The 27,092-nt window shown below is 37.0% G+C and overlaps 2 protein-coding genes across 3 annotated transcripts in view; one reads left to right on the top strand and one right to left on the bottom strand.

The window, feature by feature from the left end:
* The window catches only part of LOC113052141 (diacylglycerol kinase delta-like), a 55,433-nt gene extending 38,773 nt beyond the window's left edge, over positions 1-16,660 (top strand). For both annotated transcript variants that reach the window (XM_026216484.1, XM_026216485.1), the window contains 27 exons: positions 551-661; positions 750-830; positions 1,020-1,124; positions 1,920-2,052; positions 2,298-2,404; positions 2,565-2,690; positions 2,933-3,035; positions 3,615-3,774; positions 4,014-4,122; positions 4,791-4,930; positions 5,009-5,093; positions 5,262-5,347; positions 5,461-5,560; positions 5,763-5,967; positions 6,306-6,404; positions 7,280-7,376; positions 8,142-8,249; positions 8,405-8,501; positions 8,770-8,877; positions 9,709-9,822; positions 10,241-10,375; positions 11,200-11,360; positions 11,552-11,666; positions 13,482-13,571; positions 13,687-13,803; positions 14,566-14,680; positions 14,905-16,660. In XM_026216484.1, the coding sequence (XP_026072269.1) occupies positions 551-661; positions 750-830; positions 1,020-1,124; positions 1,920-2,052; positions 2,298-2,404; positions 2,565-2,690; positions 2,933-3,035; positions 3,615-3,774; positions 4,014-4,122; positions 4,791-4,930; positions 5,009-5,093; positions 5,262-5,347; positions 5,461-5,560; positions 5,763-5,967; positions 6,306-6,404; positions 7,280-7,376; positions 8,142-8,249; positions 8,405-8,501; positions 8,770-8,877; positions 9,709-9,822; positions 10,241-10,375; positions 11,200-11,360; positions 11,552-11,666; positions 13,482-13,571; positions 13,687-13,803; positions 14,566-14,680; positions 14,905-14,957 (3,060 nt within the window). In that variant the 3' untranslated portion in view covers positions 14,958-16,660. The remainder of the gene's footprint in view (positions 1-550; positions 662-749; positions 831-1,019; positions 1,125-1,919; positions 2,053-2,297; positions 2,405-2,564; positions 2,691-2,932; positions 3,036-3,614; positions 3,775-4,013; positions 4,123-4,790; positions 4,931-5,008; positions 5,094-5,261; positions 5,348-5,460; positions 5,561-5,762; positions 5,968-6,305; positions 6,405-7,279; positions 7,377-8,141; positions 8,250-8,404; positions 8,502-8,769; positions 8,878-9,708; positions 9,823-10,240; positions 10,376-11,199; positions 11,361-11,551; positions 11,667-13,481; positions 13,572-13,686; positions 13,804-14,565; positions 14,681-14,904) is intronic.
* A 620-nt stretch (positions 16,661-17,280) lies between these two features.
* On the bottom strand, positions 17,281-22,816 carry LOC113052140 (cysteine and histidine-rich domain-containing protein 1-like). Its single transcript, XM_026216483.1, has 11 exons — positions 22,503-22,816; positions 21,789-21,838; positions 21,580-21,636; positions 20,990-21,144; positions 20,744-20,847; positions 19,907-19,959; positions 18,710-18,780; positions 18,402-18,504; positions 18,197-18,316; positions 18,016-18,078; positions 17,281-17,833 (listed from the first exon to the last, which is right to left on the bottom strand). Exons 1-11 carry the CDS (start codon positions 22,780-22,782, stop codon positions 17,519-17,521), a joined length of 1,371 nt encoding a protein of 456 aa, XP_026072268.1. The 5' UTR covers positions 22,783-22,816; the 3' UTR covers positions 17,281-17,518.
* Between the last annotated feature and the right edge of the window lie 4,276 nt (positions 22,817-27,092).

The raw sequence follows: 27,092 nt of genomic DNA, 5'->3' as shown, positions 1-27,092 counted from the left end.
TAAAAATCTCTTATACTATAGTGATAAGTTTTCACAGAATTCAAATACTTACCAAATACAGCTATAGAGTATATACAGCAGAGAGTATAATGTTTTAAAGATCTGTTCAATACATTTTATCATGTTTACAATCAGCAAAAATAATGTGGGAAAAGTCCCAATGCAGTTCCATCTGGTCCTGGTGATAAGCCGCTGTGATTGAAATGCAGGATTGTTAATTCAAGTTGGAGCCTCAGGGGTTTGTGTTTGTTCATTTCTTATTACGTTTTAGTATCGCAAACAGAAGACTGAATTTCATGCATGTGCAAAAGAAGCAATTTATGAACACTAGTAAATCCACCGGGCTATGAAGCAGTTTCTAAAAATAGCCAGTTCTAGTATGGCATGAAATTGTTTCATTATGAAAAATGTGGCAGTAGGGATAGTAGTAGTTTGGACACACTGACCCATGAACACTATTGTAAAAACAAATCAAGTCATTGGATTTGCATTAATGGTCTTGTATGCTAGTTTTTCATCTGTTTCGTCTCTCTCTGCATTTGTTTTGTAGAAGAGTGTGAAGGAGGGTCTTCTACTCAAACAGACCAGCTCTTTTCAGAGATGGAAGAGGAGGTATTTCAAACTGCGAGGCAGGACTCTCTACTATGCCAAAGATTCAAAGGTAAAATCAGGGGTCTCTGTGTCCCACTAGTAAAGACTGAACCTCTGGTGTTTGTTGGTGACAGAAACATGCTACTGTCTTGTTGCAGTCTCTCATATTTGATGAGGTCGACCTCTCAGATGCCAGCGTGGCTGAGACCAGCACCAAGAACATCAACAACAGTTTCACAGTAAGCAGAATCTCTTCTCAATAGCTTTCTCAAAACCTAGTGAACTCTTTTTGAATGTTGCTGTCTACAGTAGGTAAGAATCGCACTAGATTTTGAGAAAGCCCCATTCATTAGGTTGTTTCTTTGTTTCATTATTCACCGCCGTTTACTAGCTCACACCTATTTTATGTCTCTGGCTCTCTCTCCTAGGTTATCACTCCATTCCGTAAGCTGATGTTGTGTGCGGAGAGCAGGAAGGAGATGGAAGACTGGATCAGTGCTTTGAAGTCTGTACAGAAATGGGAGACTTATGAGGTCAGTGTCTAAACCTTTGACCTCTCCTAAATCATTCAAAGGCTCAGTTAATGTGCACTGATGGCCATAATGACTGTAACAGAATACAGTTTGATGTTCCTTCACATGGATTTCTCAGTTAAGTGATCAATAAACGAAAGCCACAGAAGTAATTGCTATAATTGTAATTGTGTTTAGGTGAAATATTGATGTAAATGAGTTAGCGTGTCAATCCATTTAATTTTTAAACCATTAGTGCCTTTCTTAAACCACAGTTTAATAACTTAAATAACTTTTAAATGATCCCAAGCCAGTTTTTGTCTGTAACAGTAATGTGTGTTGGTAACCCTAGACCAGTGGTTCTCAACCTTTTTCTTCCTGATAAAAAAATAAATAAAAAATATTTAAATATTTAAAAAAAGATAAAATTTTTCATAATGTTATTATTTAAGTCATCTTGAGGCAAGATTATTATATGTAACCGAAAATAAAACTAAAAATAAATAAACTAAAACTTAAATAAAAACTATATAGAGATTAAAAAACATTAAAATGTTAAAAACTAAAACAAAATTAACCCAATTCTTAAATTTTTAAGTAAAATAAAAATAAAACAGAAAATATACAACTTTAAAACAAATCAAAATATTAATAAAAACTATAATTGTGTCTCAATTATACTAAAATAGCGCTGTCTCAAGGCCTCATTGGAAGTTCCCTGAGATGCCAAAATAAGCCCCAGCCCCTGGTTGCGATTTTATTATCTAGTTATTTATTTATAGTGCTGTGATGTTGACATGATTGTACTGATCCCAGGCCAGTCAGTTTAACATGGAGCACTTCTCCGGGATGCATAACTGGTACGCCTGCTCTCACGCCCGGCCCACTTTCTGCAACGTGTGTCGAGAGGCTCTGCCGGGGGTCACCTCTCATGGTCTTTCCTGTGAAGGTAAAAATAAACACAAAGCACTGTCTGTTTTGTTGTCTGTCATTTTTTTATGATCAATTTGTTTGGATTTCCCCTTTCTTTGACGTTTCCCATTTCGTGCTTTGTTTATTCTGCTCGTAGAACGAACATTGATGTAGATTGTTTATAGCGTAATCAATGAGTCATGAATAGGAACATTGCCCTCAGCCTGTTATCACTTTCTAGTGACGTTCTGTCTAATGTCATCTTTTCTCTGTGTGTGTTAGTGTGTAAGTTCAAAGCCCACAAGCGCTGTGCCATACGATCCACAAATAACTGTAAGTGGACCACTCTGGCATCTATAGGAAATGACATCATAGAAGATGAGGACGGAGTAAGTGAATATTTATATTATACATGCATGTGGTCTCAGTGGCTACGTTTACATCCACCCAAATAACCCGTTTGTAATGAATTCAGTCGCAAAAGTGTGCATGTAAACGTAGCCAGTGGTATACTGTACTGAACCTAATTCAGTGTGTCTGTGTGTAAAGGTGTCAATGCCTCACCAGTGGTTGGAGGGGAACCTGCCGGTCAGTGCTAAGTGTGTGGTGTGTGATCGAAACTGCGGTAGCGTACGTCGACTACAGGACTGGAGATGCCTCTGGTGCAAAGCCATCGTACGTCACCATCCTGCCCACTTTTTTGAAACCGATCATAGTGCTGTGTACAGTACATCACCCACACCCACAATATAGCATCACACCCAGTTCACTCTGAAACCACAACAATTAAATAACACATAAACACTTAAGAGTTTACTGGAAAGACTATGACATCATATTTATACAGGTGTGTTCCTTCTAAGAGACCTTCTGTGAATAATCAGTAATGCATCTCTCTATACATTGCCTGTGTGTAGGTGCATAACAGCTGTAAGGAGCAGTTGGGAAAGGTTTGTCCTCTGGGTCAGTGTAAGGTCTCCATCATTCCGCCCACTGCACTTAACAGCATCGACTCTGACGGTAAGGGTTGCCCAGGCAACTGCATCAGCTCCGCTGTCTCCATAAACCTGTACATTGTTTTGTTTTTGTGTATGGACTTGCAAAGGACATTATTTAGTTGAAGTATAATCAATACTATGACAGTTAATTATGCTATTAAATATCTGAAGAAAAATAGATTTTCTGAAATAATGTGTTTACAGTTGTTTATTATTTAATATATAATATGTAATATTTAACTAGCATTCAAAAGTTTGAGGAAAGATTTTTTATTTTATTTTTAGAAATGTATACTTTTGTTTGGCTTGGATGCATTAAATTGATCAAAATGACAATGTTATCAAAACTCAGTAAAAGAACTGTGACAGTTATGGGATCATTATACTGCCATGATACATATTAAAATGTCATTTTTAAGTCAGTATTGTCATTATCTTCAGCTACGATCACAATAGAGATGTTCTTTAAAAAAAAATGTGTTTGAAGCTGCTTACTTTTCCAAACATGACATCCCTCCCAAGTTCTTCTCCTCTCCTCTCCTTCTCTCCTCCTTCTCTAATCCCTCCACTGTCCCTCTTCATCACCCCTTGCTCTCCGCAGGCTTCTGGAAGGCCACCAGTCCATCTTGCTCAAGTCCTCTGCTGGTGCTAGCGAACAGTAAGAGTGGAGACAACCAGGGAGTGAAGTTCCTGCGCAGGTTTAAGCAGCTATTAAACCCTGCACAGGTCTTTGACCTCATGAATGGCGGCCCACAGCTGGGGTGAGGTCAACGCCCACTTTTCACACACACTGCAATATCAATTAAAAGGCTTTATAAGGCAATAAAAAATCAGGATTCAGTCTCAGTAGCTTTTTTTTTTTTTTTGATTACTGTAACTGTGTTTTCAGACTTAGTGCAGCTTTTAATAGAATCCATGTAAATTAGATTTTTTTAACATGTAAGTGAATTTGCCCTCTGAACCATATTTGTTGTTTTATGTTTTTTGTTTGTGCATTCAGGCTTCGTCTCTTCCAGAAGTTTGAGACCTTTCGTACCCTGGTGTGTGGGGGAGATGGGAGCGTGGGCTGGGTTCTGTCTGAACTGGACAAACTCAGCTTGCACAAACAGGTCAAAAATAACTAGAAAAAGAGTTCTTATATTTTAATGAAAGATTATGAAAACAATCATTCTTTTAGAATAACCTGCACTGATGAATGTAAAAAATAGACCAGAGACATCCATGCTACCGTTCATAAATGTTGGGTCAGTTATTTTTTTTTTCATTCTCTTTCATTTTTTTTTTTTCTGAAAGAAATGCATTAAATTGATCGAAAGTGTCTGTAAAGATATAATTTTACAAAAGATTTATATTTCATATACAGTAAATGCTTTCTATTTATCAAAGAATCCTACAAAAAACATCGTAATTTCTACAAAATTAGCAGCATAACTGTTTTCACCATTGCTAATAATAAGAAATGTTTATTTAGCACCAAATCAGCATATTAGAATAATTTCTGAAGATTTGTGTGACTGGAGTAATGACTGCTAAAAAATTAAGTTTTGCCTTTACAGGGAAAAAATACATTTTAAAATACAGTATTAAAATAGAAAAAAGTTATTTTAAATATTAATAATTTTCACAATACTACTGTTTTTGCTGTATTTTTTATCAAATAAATGCAGCCTTGGTGACCATAAGAGACTTCTTTGAAAATCTTTCAGCCCCCAACATTTCTGAATGGTAGCACAATACATAGGGTCACATCTTCACTGTGCTGTGTTGTGTGTAACAGTGCCAGCTGGGTGTGTTGCCGCTGGGCACAGGAAATGACCTGGCACGTGTGCTGGGATGGGGAGGATTGTGTGACGATGATGCTCAGCTGCTGGAGATACTGGAGAAACTAGAGAGAGCTACAACCAAGATGCTGGACAGGTGAGAGAAAGAGGGAGAATGAATGAGTGGATGAATGAATGAGTGGATGAATGGCTCTCATCGAACTCTCTGTTACAGATGGAGTGTGATGACCTATGAAGTGCCCACCAAACAGACTCCCTCTATCGTAAAGGAGGAGGACCCATCAGACTGTCCCCTACAGGTGACCTTGTAATATTTCACAATATTGCTGTTTTATAAAAATGAAAACTGCATTTATTAAATAAATGCAGCCTTGGTGAGTGCAAGAGAATTTCAGAAACATTTAGAAATATCACCAACCCCAAACTTTTGAATCCAAGTGTCTAATTGTGATGTTTTTGAAATCCAGATTACACAATATGCTGATTCTGTTGCCACTCACTTGACCAAAATCCTGGACTCTGACAAACACAGTGACATTATATCATCTGCTAAGTGAGTATAAAGACGGTAAAGAGGGTTATGTTTATAGTAGTTCAAATTCTTTTGAAACCTCTTTAAAAAAAGAAAAAAAGCTCTTTTGAAAAAAAGTTTTCTTTCTATCAAAGGTTTCTGTGTGGAACAGTTAATGATTTTGTGGCTGAGGTCGGCAAAGCTTATGAACGGGCCACAGAGAATAAAGAGGAGGCTGATGCTATGGCGAAGAAGGTAAATCTGGAGGCTATTTTTTCAAAAGTTAAATGATGAGCCTAAAAACCATGTACATTTTTAAATAGATAGATGAGTTCAGTCAAAAAAAAATGAATTAACTGTCAAAAGATGAATTAAATGAAAAGCTAAATAGACTATCAAATAAATAGTTAATTGAAGAAAAAAATGAAAAATGTTGTGCTTGGTGTGTCTCTCTCAGTGTGCCATGTTGAACGAGAAGCTAGACTCTCTGGTTAAGGCTCTCAGTAAAGACGCCAATGCCCAGCTGGTGCCTTCTGGGTCAATCTCACCAGACGAGAGCAACTCTGATCAGTCCAGACCCTTCAGATCAAGAGAGCAGCTGATGCTGAGGGCCAACAGCCTGAAGAAAGCACTCCGACAAATCATAGATCAGGCAGAAAAAGGTCATTCTTCAGTGTGCACATGAGTGGAAAGTAACTGGATTTTGGACCAGTGTTTGATTACATAGAATAATAGAATAAAGAGAACAATATTTAAGTATTGCAAGAGTACTGTAAGACAAAACTACTGACAACAAAAGAGAAAAACATGAAAAGGCTTTAGTGAAAAACATTTCAGATTTTAGTTTCTGCTATGTTTATCTTTATTGTATTTAAATAAGGTAAAACTAAAATCTGTTGTGTGCAGATGTACAGTGCAGGAATGACACAGCATGTAACAGCAGCTACTTGACCACTTCAGTCGATATTTAATTCGATTGTTGTTGACTGTTTTCTCTCAGTGGTGGATGAGCAGAACAGACACACCCAGGTGCAGAGAATATCATCCTCCTCATCAATCAAAAGAGGCAGCAGTGAGGACCTCAAGGAGGCGGAGCCACGTGAGTAACAAACTCAGTTCATGAATATTAATACTGTAGATGATGCATAGCAATTAGAGCCTTAGGGCCCTATTTTAACGATCTAAACGAAAGTGTAAAGCGTATGGTCCACTCAGGGCATGTCCAAATCCACTTTTGCTATTTTAATGACGGAAAAATGGTCCATATATGTGTGTGTATTGGCACTATTGTTCAATTAATTAGCCAATTTCATTCATCATTATAAGTAGTAATAGGCTGAATTGCAAATAGGTAGTTTAATTCTAATAAACGCAATGACTATCTTTTAAGGACTACTTTTCAGCTCCTTAAAATAGCAATGCGCTATTGGTTTTAATCTATTCAGTTATGTTTACAGGTTAATAAAGTAGATTTTATAGAGTTCAGAGTTTCATTCGGTTTTAAGAAATGTAGTTACTCTTTTTTTAGTAGACTCAAATTAAATTTTCACAGTACTCCGAACTATTTAAACTCATGATTTAAAGAAATCAGTTTACTGATTACTAGTTGCGTCTTATGCTGTATAGGAAAAATCTGAATCAAGACAAACATTTTCATTTTAATGCTACTAAATTTAATCATAATTATAATGAACGCGAGTAATTTTCTGGAGTACCGGTACATTGTACACAAAATAATTGAAACTACCAACAACAACAACAAAAAAATCATATAGCCTGAAGTTATAAAACTTCAAATACTTACAATTTGATGAATTTAGTTCATTCAACTTCTTACCTAAAAAATAGGTAAATTCAAAAGCAATCTTTTTCAGAGTGGTTTGATACTCATATTATTATTTCGCAACTTTTTGTAGAGGTGTTATGTTTTTTCTTATGGCTGCATCTCTCTCTATCCCTTCATTTCATTGACAGGTCAAAACAGTCAACTACTCAATCCAACTACTACAGCCCCTATTTTGCTGGAGAAGTCAGAGAGCTTCAGCCCTGTGCTTTTCTCAGAAGAGTCTGTGTAAGACTGGGCAAACATACACATGCACACATTTAAGAGCTCTTATCTTTTTCCAGTGAAGTGCAGTAATGACATCTGAGGTTCCAGCAGCTCTAAAACCATGCTGACCATGTAATATCCCACAGTGTGTTTGCTCTTGCACTCACCGACACACTAGTCCAACCCATTCTCAGGCACGAAGCTGTTTTATCTTTGGTTACTGCATACTCAGTGGCTTTGCTTCAAAACCTAGTGAACTGCATGCTTAGGCAGATTTGTGCTTTGAACTTTTAAAAAAATGCAGCACATGAAGTTTTTGACCACATCTTTCCATCTACAGGCTGTAGGTCTCATGTTTACTGTGTTTGCATAATTTACTTACGTAATTACAAAGCTGAATCTATGTAAACTGTAAGTTTTTATCAGTTTAATATGTCCTTGCTTTATTTAAAAAAAATGTAAATAAAAAAATCTTACTGACCCCAAACTTTTTTGTAATGTATAAATATTATATAATGCTTAATATAAGATAAGACATTTAGTGCTCCTCATATCCATCATCAAAAAAAATACTTGTTTAAAAATCCCAAAACCATTCACCTTCTTGACATTGTAGCAATTTCATCTATAAATAAATATGGATTTTCACTGTGTTTATTGTGAACGATGTGAGTATGAGGAAAACAGTCCACCTTTGCTGCTCATCTAGCACTCCACAAATGTGTCTGATTCATACTGTAAGTGACTCAGCTTACACACACTCATCTCATCCTGCTTGTTCCACAGGCAGTGCACGGAAAAGTGTGTGATGAATAACTATTTTGGCATTGGGCTGGATGCCAAAATCTCTCTAGAGTTCAACAACAAAAGAGACGTGCACCCAAAAAAGTGCAGGTAAAGTGCTTGTTAATTTCTGAATAGAGTTCACCTAATCTATATGAATATGTCTTGCACAGAAGTGGAATTACTAGTTACTTGTTTTAGATTTTCAGTAACCCATGTTTATATAATGTTGACTGAAACTGTGAAATCTTCTATGTATTTAACAGTAGTCGCACTAAAAACATGATGTGGTACGGAGTGTTAGGGACCAAAGAACTGGTGCAAAAAACCTACAAGAACCTGGAACAAAGAGTCCAACTGGAGGTATGAGCACATGTCAGACAGAGAATGAAAGATGCTGACATGTGGCCTGAATGCATTTCTTCCTTTCTGACCTTTATTGGACAGAGAAAGCTCTCTTTTTGCCATTTACTTCACTTCACACAGTATGAATGATGCTCTGCCACTGTGTGTGTTTGTGTCCATGTGTGTATACTGTTCATCCATGTTAGAGGTCATGGTCTCATGTTTCAAACATTGTTCTGAGAATCTGTACATCATGTACCCATTCTCTTTCTCTCTTTGTGTGCAGTGTGATGGAGTGCCCATGTCCTTGCCGAGTCTTCAGGGTCTTGCTGTTTTGAACATCCCCAGCTATGCAGGAGGAATTAATTTCTGGGGTGGCACCAAAGAGGACAACGTGAGTCCATCAAATGAAACCGAATTTCAGTTCAGAGCCTATAACTTAACTTTATGGAGGGCTGTTCACTTCAGCAAAGTGAAAATGGTCTCAACAGATGATTCTGTGGCATGCATTTATCTGCAGCGCATCTGTTTAATGTTCCGAGCTGTCAATAAACAGTGTCTCCTGGCCAGAGTTTCTTCTTGCAGATATGACTTTCAGAATGCATCAACCACATTTTAACCACTCATCAATCCCTCAATTTCCTTTCATCATCATTTCTCAAGTACAATTTGTCAGTGTGATAAAATTGCATTGTAGAGTATAAACAAGAAGCAATATGAAACAGGTGTGGATAATAAATGATGGAAAACAGAAAAAGATGCAATAAATATGCTAATATACATTTACATATTTAGCAGACGCGTTTATCCAAAGAGACTAACAGTGCATTCAGGCTATTCATTTTCTTTTCTTTTTTACCAGTATGTGACTTCCCTGGGAATTGAACCCACAAACATTTGCGCTGTTAACGCAATGCTCGACCATTGAGTCAAAGGAACACGATAAAGTATACATATACAGTACAGTACACAAGACTAGTAAATAGATATATTTTATGCTCTTGCTCATGCAATATTTCTTAAATATACAGTGTATTCGATGCCAAAAAAGTGGGGGGAAAGTTTATTAAAGAGGATAACCTAACTGGAGTAACTTTGCATTATCGGATCTATCTAAAGCCTTGCTAAAGCCTAAAGACTTGTGTAAATAAAGTATCAGATGTTGAAAATGTGGTTCAGGAAAATATGATTTTTTTTTTTTTTTTTTTTTTTTTTTTTTTTTTAGAATTTTGGGGCTCCATCTTTTGATGATAAGAAGTTGGAGGTGGTGGCTGTGTTCGGCAGCATGCAGATGGCCATGTCTCGAGTCATCAACCTACAGCATCACCGTATCACACAGGTCTGAACCCAGGCACACAATTCAGAATTGAAAAAACGTTCTTCCTTTCAAGGAATTGATTTCAACTCACCATAATTGTAATTCATTTAGAATGACAAGACTTGCAATTGCAATTTGAGAAATTGAGAAATGTGATTGATTTTGTGACAACACAATGATTTACTCAGTTAAGAGAGTAGGGTAAATTCGGGAGCTTTCGGGGAGAAACGTTTTTCAACATGGCAAAATTAAACTTTTTTAAAGGATAGATGTACTTTTAAATATTGATTATTAATATTATCTAATGTTTTTTCGTGTATGAGAACGTTTATGGTAAATTTATAATAAAAAATTTACTAACATGCATCATTTAGGTGAAAGAAACATTTTTTAAATAATCTTCCACAGTCGTATGAGCCGGCATGTGTTGTCTCCTCAGTGTCGGCAGGTGAAGATCACTATTCTGGGTGATGAAGGTGTGCCAGTGCAGGTGGACGGTGAGGCCTGGATCCAGCCTCCTGGCATCGTCCAAATTGTCCACAAGAACCGAGCGCAGATGCTCACCAGAGACCGGGTCAGTGTGTGTGTGTGTGTGTGTGTGCGCTCATCTTCTTTACTCTTCTTTAAAAATGTCTTTAAACTGTCTGAACAGACCAGCATCACCTGATCATTTTCACTCGTGTTGGATTCTACAAATTAGAATTATTCTGTAAAACTACAATGATGTCAGTTCAGTTCAATAACTGTAAAAATCATCAGTTCGGAAATTAGTTCTTTGTGCAGCTCTACAAATGCAATAGTGACACTATTCAGCTCGAGTCAGTGCAATGTTGATACAATTCATTTCAATGACAGTGTTGATGTTGTAAAATTCATCAGTTATGAAACAAAGTTGATTAAGAAATAAAGCAGCTCTACAGAAGACAGTTGTGTCATCATTCAGCTGAAATCAGTTTAAGTTCTGTTTGTATACAAATGTGTAAATGCAGTCAATTCAATAATGCAGGATCACTGAATATTAAGTGTTTTTAAGTCAAAGGTGACAGTAGCAAGGAACCCAAACTCCTTTTCTCTAAAAAAAATTAATGAACACACTCAATTTATGATTCCTGGCTACATCAGTTAGCTCCTTCTGCTTGTAGATTGGGATACTGTATATCACACTGGCATTCCCAACCCCATAATGTACTGTAGCATTCATGATACTGTATCTGTAATGAATCCCAAGGCTGCATTTACTGCATTTGATTAAAAGGCAACAAAAACAGTAAAATTGTGAAATATTATTACAATTTAAAACATCCATCAAGTATTATAGACCCTTGTTCCCAGTCCCCAAACACTTCTGACCTCAAACTTTAGTGTAGATGTTTATCTGTGTGTTGATGTGACAACTAGGCGTTCGAGAGCACGCTGAAATCATGGGAGGACAAGCGGAAAGGTGACAGCCGGCCAGCCCGACCCCGACTGAATTCCCAGCAGTCCATGGAGTATCTGAGTGAAGAGGAATGTGCGCAGGTCCAGCAGCTTGGTTTAGTGGCCGACACACTCATCAACAGGTAACTAGGCAGTGAGCTCTTTCTGTTTTACCTGAAACAACACCCATTAATGTAACTTCTAATCCTTCCTTGTATTCATTCACAAGTAATTTCACTGTCATAATTAGATCTAAAATCATCTATTAAAGGCTTGTGTGGAGGAAAAACATGTAATATGCTGCAGCTGAATGCGTTGTGATGGTGTTTTGTAGGATCCGAGAGGTGGCTAAGACTCATAAGGTGGTGGAGCAGGAATTGGCTCACTCTGTCAATGCCAGCGCTGCGGTCCTGAGTGAAGCCTTCCCCTCCAAACCCTCCAGCCCTGAGGTGACCACAACACTTCTGTTGCTGGACTGTTACGTTTAACAATCAAATCAACAAAGTTATGGGATTTTTGCCATTCCAGCTACTTTATTCTGTTTGTATGGAAATAAAAATAATATATTTGGAAACATTAGTATTTTTAATGTTTTTGAAAGACGTTTCTTCTGCTCATCAAGCCTGCATTTATTTGATCAAAAATACAGAAAAAAACGTATTATTGTGAAATATTATTACAACATAAAATAATAGTTTTCTATTTGAATATAGTTAAAAAAAAAAAAAAGTATTCCTGTGATGCAAAGCTGAATTTTCAGTATCGTTACTCCAGCCTTCAGTGTCACATGTAACATCCAGTCTATGATCACATGATCATTTAGAAATCATTCTTATATTCTGCTTTATTATGATTGTTGGAAACAGTTCTGCTGTCTAATATATTTGATGAATAAAATGTTAAAAAGAACTGCATTTATTCAAACTAAAAAAAAATCTAATAATGTATATTCTAATAATATATTTTCTTTACTATCACTTTTTATCAATTTAACACATCCTTGCTGAATGAAAGTATTGATTTTATTTAAAAAGAAGAAAGAAAAAAAGAATAATGACCAGTAGTGTATATTGTTATTACAAAATATTTGTATTTTAAAAACATAGCAAAAAACTTTTTTTTACTTTTTATTCATCAAAGTATCCTAAAAAAGTATCACATGTTCTGAAAAAATATTAAGCAGCAGAACTGTTTCCAACTTTGATAATGAATCATCATATTAGAATAATTTCTAAAGGATCATGTGATAATGATCCTAAAAATTCAGCTTTTGCATCACAGAAATAAATGATCATTGAAAGTATAATACATTTTAAAACAATTATTTGAAATTGTAATAATATAATTTTTCAGTATTTTTGATCAAATAAATAAATTATTTCAAAAACATAAAAATTTTGAATGAATGCTATTCTTAAAAAAAAAAAAAACGCATCACAGTTTACAAAAAACTTTTATGCAGCAACTGTTTTTGAAATTAATAATAATCAGAAATGATTATTGAACAGCATATAAGAATGATCACTGAAGGCTGAAGTAATGACTTCTTAAAAATAAAATATATATATATTTTGTATATATTAATATATATATATATATATATATATATATATATATATATATATATATATATATATATATATATATATATATATATATTAAAACCTTTTAATAATCTTACCAACTCCAAGCAAATCTTTGAACAGTATGATAATATATTCAGTCCAAACGTGAGACACCACTGGTGAATATGATTGTAGGAGTCTGTCCCACTTTTGCTTTAATGATGCCATCACTTATTGTAAGATACATTAACTCTACAAATTAGTGTAGGTCCTGATGTGGAAGCAAGAAACTTTTAAAATAGTTAATGTCGCAAATATTGTGTAAAAAAAACCTGAAACATTCAGCATATTTTGCATGTTTAAACTGAATTAAATAACTGTGTGATCCCCACAGTATATATTCAAAACTCAATGCAGCGAGGGATGTGATGAGGATCAGCTCTGCTTTAAAGGTTAACAAATGCACCTTTCAGTCTCCAGTAGGAATAATAGCAGGTGCTTTCTTCCTGCTGGGACTTTCAGCATGTTCTTATTGAGCTGCTCATGCTGCTCTCCACAGGACCTTCACTGACCAGCCAGCAGAAGAAAAACTGAAGGAGCTGAACAACACTGTGTGTTAATCACTGAACAGCAGGAGTCTGTCAGAACGACGTCAAACTAAACTTGAGCTGTGACCGTGTGTGTGTGTTTTCTCTGCAGGGTTTGAGTCGCAGTACAGCTGTAGACATTGTCAACAGCAGTAAAGTTCTCCAGCAAGAGACCAAGATGCTGCTAGAGGGAAAACTGCTGGTTAGTGACATCTCTCTCTCTCTCTTTCTGTTGCCTGTTGTTGTTCAGAAGTAATGCAGTCAGAAATATGATAAAGAAATTTTTTGTATGTGTGTGTGTGTGTGTTTGTGTGTAGCAGTTGGAGTCTTCTCAAAAAGAGGAGCTTCTTTCCACAGTGGACAGTCTCAGCACCGAGTTACACAAGCTGGAGGACATTCACTGGATCTGGCCCAGCATGCACTGCTCTGAGGAGGTTTGTCCTAAACCAAAATTCCTGTCTCTAGCGCTTAACATTGAGTGTGACCCTTAGGAGTTGCATTTTAGCTAGCATTACTTTATCTATAGAGCACAACAGCAGGATTCCAAAAGTACATTCATTTTCTCCAAATAGATTTTTTATTTAAATATGGTCTAATTTCAACTTAAAAAATGTTTTTACTAGTTGATGGTTACACTACAACTGAAAAGTATTTTTTTATCTTTGAAAGAAATCTCCTGTGCTGAGTCAAAAAATACAGTACTATAGTGATATGAATAGTGATGTGAAATATTACAATTATTTTTATTAAATATTACAGTCTTAAGTCTTAGATGATCCTTCAGAAATAATACTAATATGCTGATTTGGTGCTCAACAAACATTCTAAATATCAATTTTTATAAATGTTTAAACCCGTTGTTCTGCTTACTTTGTTTGTGGAAACAGATTTTTTTTTCAAAAGAATTTCATTTATTAGAAACATGAATCTTATAATATGTCTGTACTGTTCCTGTTGATGAGTTCTTTCAAAAACAGCTTTAGATATTTGAATGGAAGTGTATATGCTTTTAAATAGCATTATCATACATGCTATAATTTTTTGTTCTGAATAAACTATCATTTTGCAGTTCATCTCTAGCTAGGTTGCATTATGGCATAAAACTGATCATGTGACAAGAATAATATACATCACATGCATTGCTGGATTCCAGCTTATTACATTGCTTTCTTCCTGTCTACCTGTTGTTCGATTAGAACCAGGACCTGTCCCGTATGCCAGGTAAAAGCAGTATGAAGCTGAAAATCATGCCCAAGGGGAAGAAGGAGAGAGAGAGGTTACATAAACAGCGGTCCAGCGGCTCTCTGTCAGGTAAAAGACAGCCTCATAATCTCACCGTCATGCTGAATTATGGACTGTAAGAATGCAGTTATTGTAAACTAATTATTTCTAATCATCTCCTTGGACAACTGTCAAAAGTTTGGAAGCATTATGATTTGTAAATGTTTTTAAGGAAGTCTCTCATGCTCACAATTAATTGTACAGTCCCTTTAGCACACAACCCTATTGTGAACACTTTTGTTTGCACCGCTCAGGCTCGTGGGATATCAAAGGCGGGATGTATGATTTTGATTCTGTGGGTAACTGAGGAGCTGAAGTGGTTTGTGGCACCTCTGTCATGAGGACACACTCTGCCACGGGACACTGCTTTACGGCCAGTGAGGGAGGACGCCAGACCCACTCCAGTGTTTGTGAGCGGCACAGCACTGCAGGAAGTGGATCATCCATCATCTCTCTGTTTTCAGCAATGCAACTCCTGTGCATCACCTTACCTAATCTGTTCTGTTTTCTAATCTTATTTTATCATCTTGCTACTTTTTGTCTCTTTTTATTAACACTCAAGCTGTCAGACACAAACTATAAAACTTTATTTGCTCTCCAAAGAAAAAAACAAAAAACATTTCTTTGGCCCCAATCCTGTCGCCGCCTGAACAACAAGAAAGGAACAAATGAACTCAAAACAGTTGTTTTGAAATGAAGACAAACAAGTGCAAAAAAAAAAAAGGAATATCCTGATGAATGAATGTATGGTGGACCTGTATTATACGTCAAACTGGCTGAATAGTTCATCAGCATCAAGTCTCTGTATCTCTCTATCAAAAGATCATCATTTCTGCATGCCTTTAATGCCCTTATGCAGAACAAAAGGTCTATTTTTTTCTTTTAACTCTCGGATCGTCAGCCAAGCCGTGATGGTGTGTCGCTAGTGTCTCAATTGAGCCGTTGTTCTAGAAGCTTCAGTGCCGTAACTCTTGTGCCAAGTGAGTAAATGGAGCGCAGTGGTTTAAAGTGAGCTGTTTCTTTACTCCTTTCTGCAGGAAAACGTGATGAAAGGAAGTGATGCTGTATGTCGTACATTTCAACGTATTTGATCTCGCCTTGCACTTTAATATAGAAAACAACTGTTTAAAAATGCAAACTTAAAAGGTTGAGTGTTTTTTGTCTTAAGAAAACTGGTATCCCATTCATGGAAAACCTATGATGGGATATGTTACATATAAGACAGTATATAATCCAACTTCTGAATGTTACTAAACTGTGGCCCCTTTTCAGGGGTCAGCACATGGAAACCCTGAGGGAAAGCGAAACTTGAACTTGCCTAATGTGTGGATCACAAACAGTATTTATCAACAGACACGTAACAGTAACACGTTTCCATTGAAAGAAATAATATACACAATACTGGACAATTTCATTATTTTCTTGATAGTTGTGAGCCAATGTCTAACAGTATTGCTCTGTAAAAAAGAAAAAGACGTTACAAATATGGTCTTGATATGACAGTTTGATGGACAGTCGAGGTGATGATTGTGCCTCTAAAACTTGGACTGTATTTTTTCTTATTTTGCATGTCTTTGTTTTAAACGTCCTCATTTGTGATGAATTGTTGCTGTGTGCTGTTTAGTTTTGATTGACATAGAAAACATTACTTTGACCATCTCCGCGTACCAACACATCGGTTATGACTGTGGTAATCGGGTACAAGCGGAAGGCAATGATTTTATGAACAGAAAATGTATTTTTGAATTTTTCTTTGAACAGAGAAAATGAACCAAAACAGAAGAGATTGATTTTTTTTTATTTGCTGGTACCAATCCTCTTCATTGTCAAGACTACTGTTTACTTTTAAGATGTATTATTTATCCTTTTTATTTAAAACATTTTTGCCATAAGGGTTGCAGTCAAGCTTCCATGGCCTTGGACTCTGTCTGACTGCAGACACCTACTTCAGGATTGTTGCTGTCAAACTTGACTCAAAAATAAAGTGTGGCCATTGCTGTTTGACTTGTACTTCATTGTCATGGTTTCACCTAACAGAGCTCAGGCTGTTTGCTTGTCATTTTAAAACTGTTCATTCATTGCGTTGTCAGTGCTGAAAATGTACATTATTTTCAGCCACCGGTGAAAAGTCTGGGGTTAGTACGATTTTATTTCACTTTAATACAATAAAAATGGGAATTAAAGGTTTTTAAATTCATTTTTATTTTTACACAAGGATCACAAGACTGGAGTAATGGCTGCTGAAAATTCAGTTTTACAATCAAAGGAATAAACTACATTTTAAAGTCAGAACAGGTAGAACAGAACTCTCTTTCAAAAATATAAAAAAAAAAGTTTTACCAACCCCAAACGTTTGAAGAGATTTTTAAGACTTCTCTTACTTTTAAGCACACAGTTACCGTATTTTTCGGACTATAAGTCGCATCAGTCCAAAAATACGTCATGATGAGGAAAAAAACATACAGTATATAAGTCGCACTGGACTATAAGTCGCATTTATTTAGAAGCAAGAACCAAGAGAAAACATTACCGTCTATAGCCGCCAGAGGGCGCTCTATGCTGCTCAGTGTAGACTACAGGAGCAATGAGCAGTATAGAGCGCCCTCTGGCGGCTGGAGACGGTAATGTTTTCTCTTGGTTCATCTCTCTCGGTTCATGTCAAATAAATTTTGATAAATAAGTCGCACCTGACTATAAGTCTCAGGACCAGCCAAACTATGAAAAAAAGTGTGACTTATGGTCCGGAAAATACAGTATATATTTTAGCAGACAAAAAAAGGCTAACCTCACATTTTTATAAAGCCCATGTGATATTTTAAACAAAAACATAATCTCAGAAAAACAACCATTACACCTCAGAATGAATGTTCATTTTTCTGGGGGGACAGCAGCAGGCTCTTCTAGCTCAGGTGGTCCATCACCTGCCTGGTTTTCTCCTTTTTTCTCCTCACTCTCTTCTTTCTCCTCTTCGTCTTCGAAGTCAGACTCACTGATGTCATCATCTGAGATGTACCAGTCGGGTTTTACATCTTCCTGTTCTGTGTTTATCTCGTCGGTGACCTCTGGCTCAGGTTTGTGTTTGGGGTCCTCAAGTTTCCCCCAGGCTACAGCATCAGCCTTCTGCATGGTCACCTCAACCTTAGAGGGCACCATGTTCACAAAACTGCTCTTCACATCAATCACCTAAGAGGTGGACCCAGAAGTGGACACAAATGTTTGACTTAGGAGTAAATAAATATGGTGTGTGTGTGTGTGTATATAGTTGTTCAAACTATTTCTGTGAAATGTTTCCATGCACTAAACTAAAAGCATTACTTTATAAGTTTCAGGAGGATATATCATAACAGACTGTACAGCAATCTTACCCCCCATAAGTGGATGTCCTTATGAAACACTTTGTCACCCTCAAACTGAATGTGGCATGTTAACTGCAGATTAATGGAGATAAACAAAAAAACAGGATTTATAGACAAAGACACAAATACATTTATAAAATGTCACTGGATGCTGATGTGAATTGACTTTTGCGTGTGGTTTTGGACTCACCACTGTGCGGTTTGCCTCCACGTAGGATTGCTCTGGACTGGAGTTCTTGGCGTAGATTGTGATCACGACCTGGTTTCCCGTCTGGTGCCAATCATGCCTGCAAGCCACCTTCTTCTTGTCCTGCAGACCCAACACAAGCACGATTATACATCGTGTGTCCATGCAAATAACTATCCACGGAACAAAAATGTGCATTAGCTGTCACCTGTTTGGGGATCCAGCAGTGCTTTCCTGTTGTGCAGCCCTTCTGATCCAGGAAGGCGTTGAAGTCGGTGGTTCTTATGCAGCAGCAGTTCCAGTATTTGTATCTAGACAGTGAAAGCCAGATGGGAATTATCATGCATCTCGTGTCTCATCTAACAAAAATATCTTTAGTGAGAGAACTTGTGTGAACACATCATGATCTATTGTTGAATTGGACTGCACATGAGAAGCTTAATGAAAATAGGCCTTTCTAGTATAAAGCTTGAGTCTTATTTCCAAATAAAGACTCAAATTCTGCTTGTTTCTTACCCTTCATGGAAGACGGGGACCCCGGGATGATATGTGCAGATCTCTGCATTCGTCTCTGGACCCTGGTAAATCTGAATGCACAAATAATCAAAGTGTTTAAACAGCTATTCATAGCCAACACACAGACTACACCCTTAAGAATGAGATTTCTGCTCGGGAGAAACAATCACAGCAACTCAGCATGTTCTCAAAAGCAAAAATAAGTTAAAGTGCTGATGCACCTGAAATCAGCATAAGCTCGGTGTCATCGGTTTACTGCCTTCACACCTGAAAATACACTTATTTTTCTACTCATCCAGATAGATAAATGAGCAGGAGGCTGTAGCTGAGCTATACGTACTGTCTCACTGGCTAAAGAAAAAACCATTAAGTCTGACAAAAGAGAGAACCAACATTGTGCCATTAACATGATGAACAGGACCATGCACAATTCAGAATTGAACAATTGTTTCCTTTCACCACAAAAGATTACATTTCAGTTTCCACAGGAGTGAAATAGAATTTGAATGAGAATAACAAGAAGAGGATTTTACTAAACTGCAGCTTACACTGTCTGAAACCACATGGCATAACATGACATTAAATGAAATATATGAATTAAATACCCCAAATTATATTCCTTGTGACATTTCAGACCATCTATGAAAACGTGTTTATAGCTAATTCATAGTGGAAAAAAAGCAAATAATAATAAACGTACACCAGTTAAAAAAAAAACGTAATTAATTCAATTGCAAACAACACACAACTTTGCTGATACAGGTTTAGTTCTCATATGGACTAAAGAACAGCTCCGCGGTGTAATTAACATCAAGAACCTTTGTAATTTCAGCAAACTAATCCATTAAAGATGATCCTTTCCCAGAGAATGGAAGCTTTAACAGAAGGCACTGAGGTCAAATCCAAGTCGGGGATCTGAACCTGTGGCTTTATTAGTCATTCATTCTCACTCATCTACTGCTATGCGTCCATTTAACATTACACTGGTAAAACAAAAGCTAAACTACAATCAGTTTCTACTCCTCCTGTTCTCATGAATTAGTTGTAAGGACCAAAGGAGGCTGATGAGGTCCAGGATCGAGTCTCTGGGATCTGTCTGTAGTGTCATTCTTTATTATGGCCACTAGATGGCAACTGTAGATTTCCTTAAGCAAGCTTATTTGTTTGGTGTAATTTACATATTAAATGAGCACCTACTGTTTTGCATCCTGGGTTCTTGCACTTAACCCCAACTATGATGACTTGACTTTCTGCAGGACAGTGAGAGGGAAGAGGTGACGGGAGAAAGGCAAAACAACAGTGAGATGAAGCAGTCAGCTGATTTCTCAAAATGTGCATGTCACATTATACTGTATATATAACCAAATTACAGATGTAAATTGTTAGTTCATGTTAATTCCCAGTGCATTAACTAATATTAACAAGCACAACCTTTGGTTTTAATAATGCCTTGATATTAACATTAAGATTAATAAATGCTGAAGAAATATTGTTCATTCTTAGTTCATGTGAAAAAAAAAAAGTCGTAACAAATGAACCTTATTGTCAAGTATTGCCATATGTTTATCCTATTTTTATTTTGTTATTTAATTTATGCTTTCAGTTTTCACTTTAATTTTGGTAAATAGTTTTTGTCATTTTTATTTAGCTTTTTTAGATCTGTCTATACAGTATAGTTTTTATTCAGTGGTTTTTCATTTATTTAGTTATTTTAGTACTTCAAGTTAAGCTAACAAAACAAAAATATGTTTTATTGCGCTTGTATCGATATTTTATGTTTTTTAATTTTTTATTTCCTTCAACGTCGGTTTCAAGTAACCTTTTTTATGGTTTTAGTTTTAATTTCAGTTAACGATAATAATTTGGATGCAGACTGCATTAAATACAGGCTAATAAATAAATCATTCGATGAATAAACATCATTTGTGCCGAAATGTGAATTACTGGCTGCAAAAGATGAACTCCAAAGCTCTAGTATCCATATGCTTGTGCTTGTGCTGATCCTGATCTACAGGAACAATAAGAATGGCTCACCTAGCTTCTCTCTCTTCTCTCTCTCAGTGATCTCCATCTTCTCCATGATCTGAGTCAGAGAGGGAGAGATCTTCACCCGCAACTTTGTCTGTGGCTCATCTGAGCTGGGATGGAGGGAATCGAAAAACAGTCAGAAGGAGCCGTACTTCTCTTTTTGAAAGAGACAAAGAGAAGGAAAGGGGATTTTGTATTCAGAACAATGAGTTGGTGTGTGAGTGAGCTGCATATGTACTCTACTGTATATACCTGGGTCTCTCTTTTTCCAGGGCTTCTGCAGATTTGGGTCCCTGGTAGATAATCTCCTTTCCACTGTTCTGCTTCACGTCTCCCTTCTCAGACGTCACCTCCGGCTGCAGAGGCTCCTGAGGTTTCTCATTACTATGACGCCCGCGAGTGCAACCCTGAGAGGACGAGCACAGAAAGCAGAACGTGCCTCACAACGTGTGACTGAGAAAACTATCAGCAGACACAGAGCAGATAAACGGCATGTTTGAGATTGTGCCAATGTGGATGTCTCTCCGTCACAAAGATTAGTTATTACTACTATAATTATTTTTGAATTTACACATCTGCTTTTGTAGTTCTTGACACAGCACTGCTAATATTGGCTGCTATATGATCATTTGGTATATCAAAATATATATAAATAGATGAAAGCCTGTCACGCTATAGAATTTAATTATTTTATTATGTATTTATTAATTTGTTCCGGACTTTGGAGTTACTGCATTATACCGATATATTTTCAAACACTTAACGCAGTTTATATCATGAGATCCAGAGCATGAAGAGCAGCGTGAGATGACACCGTCACAATTAGCATATCATTAGCATACCTTGATTGACAAGAACTCTGAGAAATCTGTCGTCCTCTTTTTACAGCAGGACCAGCCCTGAGGAGAAAAAACCCAAAGACAGCCAAGTTCAGAATAAATCAAAAGCAGGAATACTAGGCTCCGTAAGAAGCTGGCGAACACGACAGAACTGAGCAGCCGGCATTCTGTGTGAAGTCTAAACAAAAAGACTGAGACACATTTTAGCTCACCTTTAAGGCATCGTGGAAGATTGGCACTCCGGGGTGAAACTGACAGGCATCTTCAGGTGGTGAGAGAGGGAAATAGGGTTAGTAGAAGACTTTTGTCTACAGAAGTCCATCCTCACTACTATATTTTATGAACAGGACTCATCAGGACAATACAGCTGGTCCCCATTGACTAGCATAGTGGGGGGGGGGGGTCTCCATACTATGGGAGTCAATGGGGACCAGCAAATTAAGCTGAACTATCCCTTTAAGTCCAACGGAGGCCAACGGTTCTCATTTACACTGCAATCAGCTGTCGGCTCACCACTATCTATTTATATAATTCAGTTTCTAAAACAACAGCTTCACAGGTCTAGTACAAAAAGTGATCAAACATTGCTCTTTCAGTTGTCAAACTCTGAAAATGATACACTGGGCAACTTTTTGAGCGATGTAGCCGTCAGTGGGCAACCAGCTGAGACTCAGGGCCCACGACTGATCTAAAGTATCCAGAAAGACATTTGCTGCCCATCGTCAATGGGAAAGTGCCCAAACAATATTGCTCCAAAAAGTTGTCCCGTGCATCAACACCTTAAATGTTGTTGGTAAATTGGTAACATCCGGACTGTAATATCATTCATGAAAAAAATACAGTTTAATTAAAAATGCGTTCATGATATTATACTGCAACAATAGGCTATATATTGATAAATAGTAGAAATAAAGAAGAAATCTTACCATCTGAGTTTTTGTCAGCGTCAAATCGAGCCCCGCAGCCTCTGTTGTAACACAGTAGAGCCATGTTGGCCTGGTTGTTATTGAGGTTGACTTTCACTTTATCACTGGTCACTTTTCTTTGTTTATATCCTTTGTTCTGCGTTCGTCTCGGGTACTTATGAACTCGCACGTCCGCTGTCAAACTTCTCCAGAACTTTCGGCCGAGGAGAGATCCAGAAGGAACACGTTCAGGGAAAGAGACGTTCTGGTCTGAATGAACTCTAAAAATAGCCAGAGCCATGTGCTCTTCCTCTCCTCACAGCTGTCGGGGTCTGTCTGAGAGTGTGACACATTCCTGGGGTCCAGGGAGAGGGGATATATATGTACTATGTAAAGTTTAAAATAGTACCTCTCTTTCCCCGCCAGCATTTTTGAAAAAAGCCAGCGATTCTGATGATTTTCACTCAAATTTGATGTCCTCCAGTATATTTTTCTTTATGAATATTTTAATATGCAATACACCAAAATAAAGATCAGAGCCCCTACTTAAAAAAAAGTTTTATTCTAGCTTAAAGCATTCTTATATATATCTTCAATGTATAGGTTTCATAAAAATTTACAGTTTTTCAAAGCATGATTATCAAAGCATAAAAAGCATAAAATATCAGCCCCCTTGGTACATATGATCAAAGAAGGCTGTGAAAATTCATCTCTATTATTAATCCTTTGATCTTTTATTTAACAAATTCACCAAAATGTATCCTTTCATTGGATATTAAGAATTTGAAACCGGGGGGCGGGGAAATTCTTATAAGTAAAATATATCTGAAGTATATTCCCCTTTATATTTACAATTTTGAGCACACAAGAGGAGGGATTTATTCAATATAAAGAGGAAGGAAAACAAAGCCCGAATTCCCTTAATCATCCATCAAAATGAGAAAAACCAAGAATATATTTCTAATGTGCAGAAAAAGTTAATGGAGCTTCACAAATTAAGAAAAGCAGTGAAAATTCTCATTTCCACCATCAGGGCAATAATTACGAATTTCCAACCAACAGAAAATGTTACAAAACTGCCTGGAAGAGGACGTGTGTCTGGAAGAGTGCATGGTGAGGAGGAGAGTTTGAGTGGCTAAAGACTCTCCAAGGGTCACAGCTGGAGAATTTCAGAACATCTCTGGTTCAGAAAACCTTTCAAAAATTGTCAAACAGCACCATCAACACATGTTGTTTGGGAGGGTTACAAGAAAAGTTATCCTAGCTCATCCAAAAACAAACTAAAGCATATTCAGTCATCCGACATTACTGGAACTTAAAATAGGACTGGCTTCTATGGTCAGATGGAACTAAAAAATGAGCTTTTTAGCTGTAAACACTTAAGATGGGTTTGGTGAACACAGATAAAAAGTGCCCCATGTGTACAATGAAATATACTGCTGTATTTTTGATGTTGTGGGCCTATATTTCTGCTGGAGGTCCTGGACATCTTGTTTAGACACATAGCATCATGGATTCTATTAAACCAACAGAAAAAAAAAAAAATCAGTAAGTGACTGACTCTGTTAGAAATCTTATAATGGGCCATGTTTGGATCTTCCAACCGTACAATAATTCAAACATAAACCTCAAAAACAACACAGAAATGGGCCACTGAGCTAGAAACCAAGCTTCTGCTATAGCCATTCCAGTCCTCTGGCCTGAACCCTACAGAAAATGAGAGGAGTGAACTGAAGAGGAGAAGCTGGGAATCTGAAGGGTCTGGAGTGATTCTGGATGAAGGAATGGTCTCTGATCTCTTGTCAGGTGTTCTCTAACCTCATCAGGCATTATAAGAGAAAACTTAGACCTGTTAAACTGGAAAATGGAGGTTTCAAAAAGTATTGATTAAAAGGGGGCCATTAATTTTGGCCAATGTGTATTAGAGAAAAACCTTTATTTCATAATGATATTTCCCCCCATTTTAAATTCCTATTATCTAATGAAAGTATACATTTTTGTGAATTTTCTTAATAAAAGATCAAAAGGATAACAATGCAGATCAATTTTCACCTATTGACCTTCACCTTTGATCATATTTACCAAGGGGGTTGATATTTTTGGCCACGACTGTACACAAGCTTTGTACATATTTCCATATACTCCCTTGGTCAACATATGTGATGTGACATTCAGCCAAGTATGGTGACCTATACTCAGAATTTATGCTCTGCATTTAACCCATCCAAAGTGCACACACACAGCAGTGAACACACACCCGGCACAGTGGACAGCCATTTATGCTGCGGCATTAATAGATGTTCAGAATAAGTAGGAAACATGAAATATGTTAAAAATGTCCTTTATTAAGAAACCGGCAAGAGCGAGCGTTACATCCGTTTATTCACAAGGCATTCACTCGTGGTTCAGGGTAGAGGCTTGCAACCATACATTTTCTTCACAAATACAGACAACAAATCCAGGGACTGAGACGGAAAGAAAGAATGAAAGAACATACAAAAACTGACTCGAGCAGAAATTGCAAGAAGGAATATAACATACTAGATCAGCACAACTAACCACTGACAAATCATAAAAATAACAGATATACACAGAACCCGTCCATCACTACAATAACTGCTTACTAAAAACAGCACCAAATTTAATAGAACTTCGCAAACGTTACATGGAACTGTGAAACTTTCCCAGGTATGTCAGATACAAAAACATGCAAGAAAACGGGTACAAATCATAAAGCAATCAAACGAAAATTGGGTTAAATCCATCACATCTCTTGGTTCTGGTCATTGCAGGCGTAGAAACGACAGTTCAAGAGAGACTGGTATCACAAGATCGTTGACTTCTACCGATGCTGTGCGGTTCATGAAGCTCACGGCGAAACCGAAGGCTGTTGCAGATGAAGAGGGAGTTTGATTCAGTTTTAGTTACACTGACAACCAATACAAGCATTCTGTCACACTTGAGAGAGTTGATGTACAAGCACAACCAGACATGTCCAAACAGTACATAATGAAAAAATAGTGACTGCACTGTGTGGTTGACCTTCAGATGAGTAGAGCAAATGGTTGAATTATCCTAACCAGATTTAGTTACTTAGTAACTAATGGAATCAGACTAAATGCCTGGAAACATGGTCCAGGAACTACCTTAATGTCATGATGGGAAACGGTCTACTAGAGAGTAATTTGACCTGTCACAAAACCATTTTATCATTTAGATGAACTGAACAGCCAAAGACTTGCTGTGAAGTTTGGGAAAGGACCAAAAAATGGAAGGTGCTGCTGTACGTCCATCTCCATCCATTATAAGCGTACAGCTTCACATACATGTTTAACTGTCTGGACAACTTCAAAACAGAAGATACACACAGAAACATTGGATAATTTTTCCTGTTTCGGAGTCCACTGTCAAAAAGTGCTACAAAGAACATCAGGTGGTTCCCGTTGCAGTGAAACTCGTGCAAGATTCAACAGCAATCACATTTACAGACGCGAAATCAACACAACACTTCACTACACAAATTTGACCAGGTATTTAAAACGTGCATTCATACTGTAAAAACCCTGCATTATGGGCCGTGAGGCAGACATGAAGTGCAATTCATCAAGAGGCCAGAGAAGAGAAAATAAAAGAACCAGACCTCAGGTCATCCAAAATTAACTGGAGGGTAACCATCATTTGGGATTTAACAGGCCCTCAATCTGATGAAATGACAGACAAAATGAAACCAAGGAAAAATAACCAACAACTCATGAATGAAAAGGGACTTTATTTATGTGAATGAAATGCAAACAAAAATGGAAGACAAAATATATATATATATATATATATATATATATATATATATATATATATATATATATATATATATATATATATATTAAACAATCCCACAGTTTCTGCTTTTTATTTTCACCATGCCGAATAAACTCCTTATGGTCTGCATAAATAAATTACAAAAAACACAGTGGGGAAACGAACAAACATGGAGGTTGTGTGTTCTCTTTTTTTGGCATTTGATGATAAACTGATTATTTTTAAAAGTTGCTGCATTGCTGCCCTGGGCTGATACATACTGAATACATATTTCTGAACATACTGCATATATCTTTGTAACAGGAAAATAAAGACAAAGATATGCTAATAAGAATGTAGCAGACAGATAGCTCACCTAAAACAAAACCATTAAAGCAGGAGAAGCTAAGACAGCTCTATGACAGCATAATGGTGAAAGGGGCCTGAACACCAAGCATCCCCAACAGAGGTCTGAGACGTGTGGCACACGCTGACACACTGGTTCTGAAAGGCTCCTGCTGAGCCAAGACGAAATGTTTAAAATCATGTTAAGTAGTTCAGAGGTACACTGGAGTCTGGCCGGGTGCAATTAAATAAAGGTTGATTGTAGAGCGGTGAGTCCAATACATGAAGACATTTGCCCCTAAACAGCAAACAAAGGACCAACTAGCAGCTGTTTATATGAAAGATGACACTGCAACCACAAGAGGGAGCTGTAAGAGAAAGAACATGGGGACTTGGGTTTCTACAAATATCAGGGATTCTAAATAAAAAAAGATAGTTGGCTTATTGAACACCTCAACTCAGCAAAACAAA

This window comes from Carassius auratus, chromosome 32 (assembly GCF_003368295.1).
Source record: "Carassius auratus strain Wakin chromosome 32, ASM336829v1, whole genome shotgun sequence".
In the NCBI taxonomy this organism is placed as follows: Eukaryota; Metazoa; Chordata; class Actinopteri; order Cypriniformes; family Cyprinidae; genus Carassius; species Carassius auratus.
Note: the sequence above shows the minus strand (reverse complement) of the source record. Positions and strands in the feature narration are given on the sequence as shown.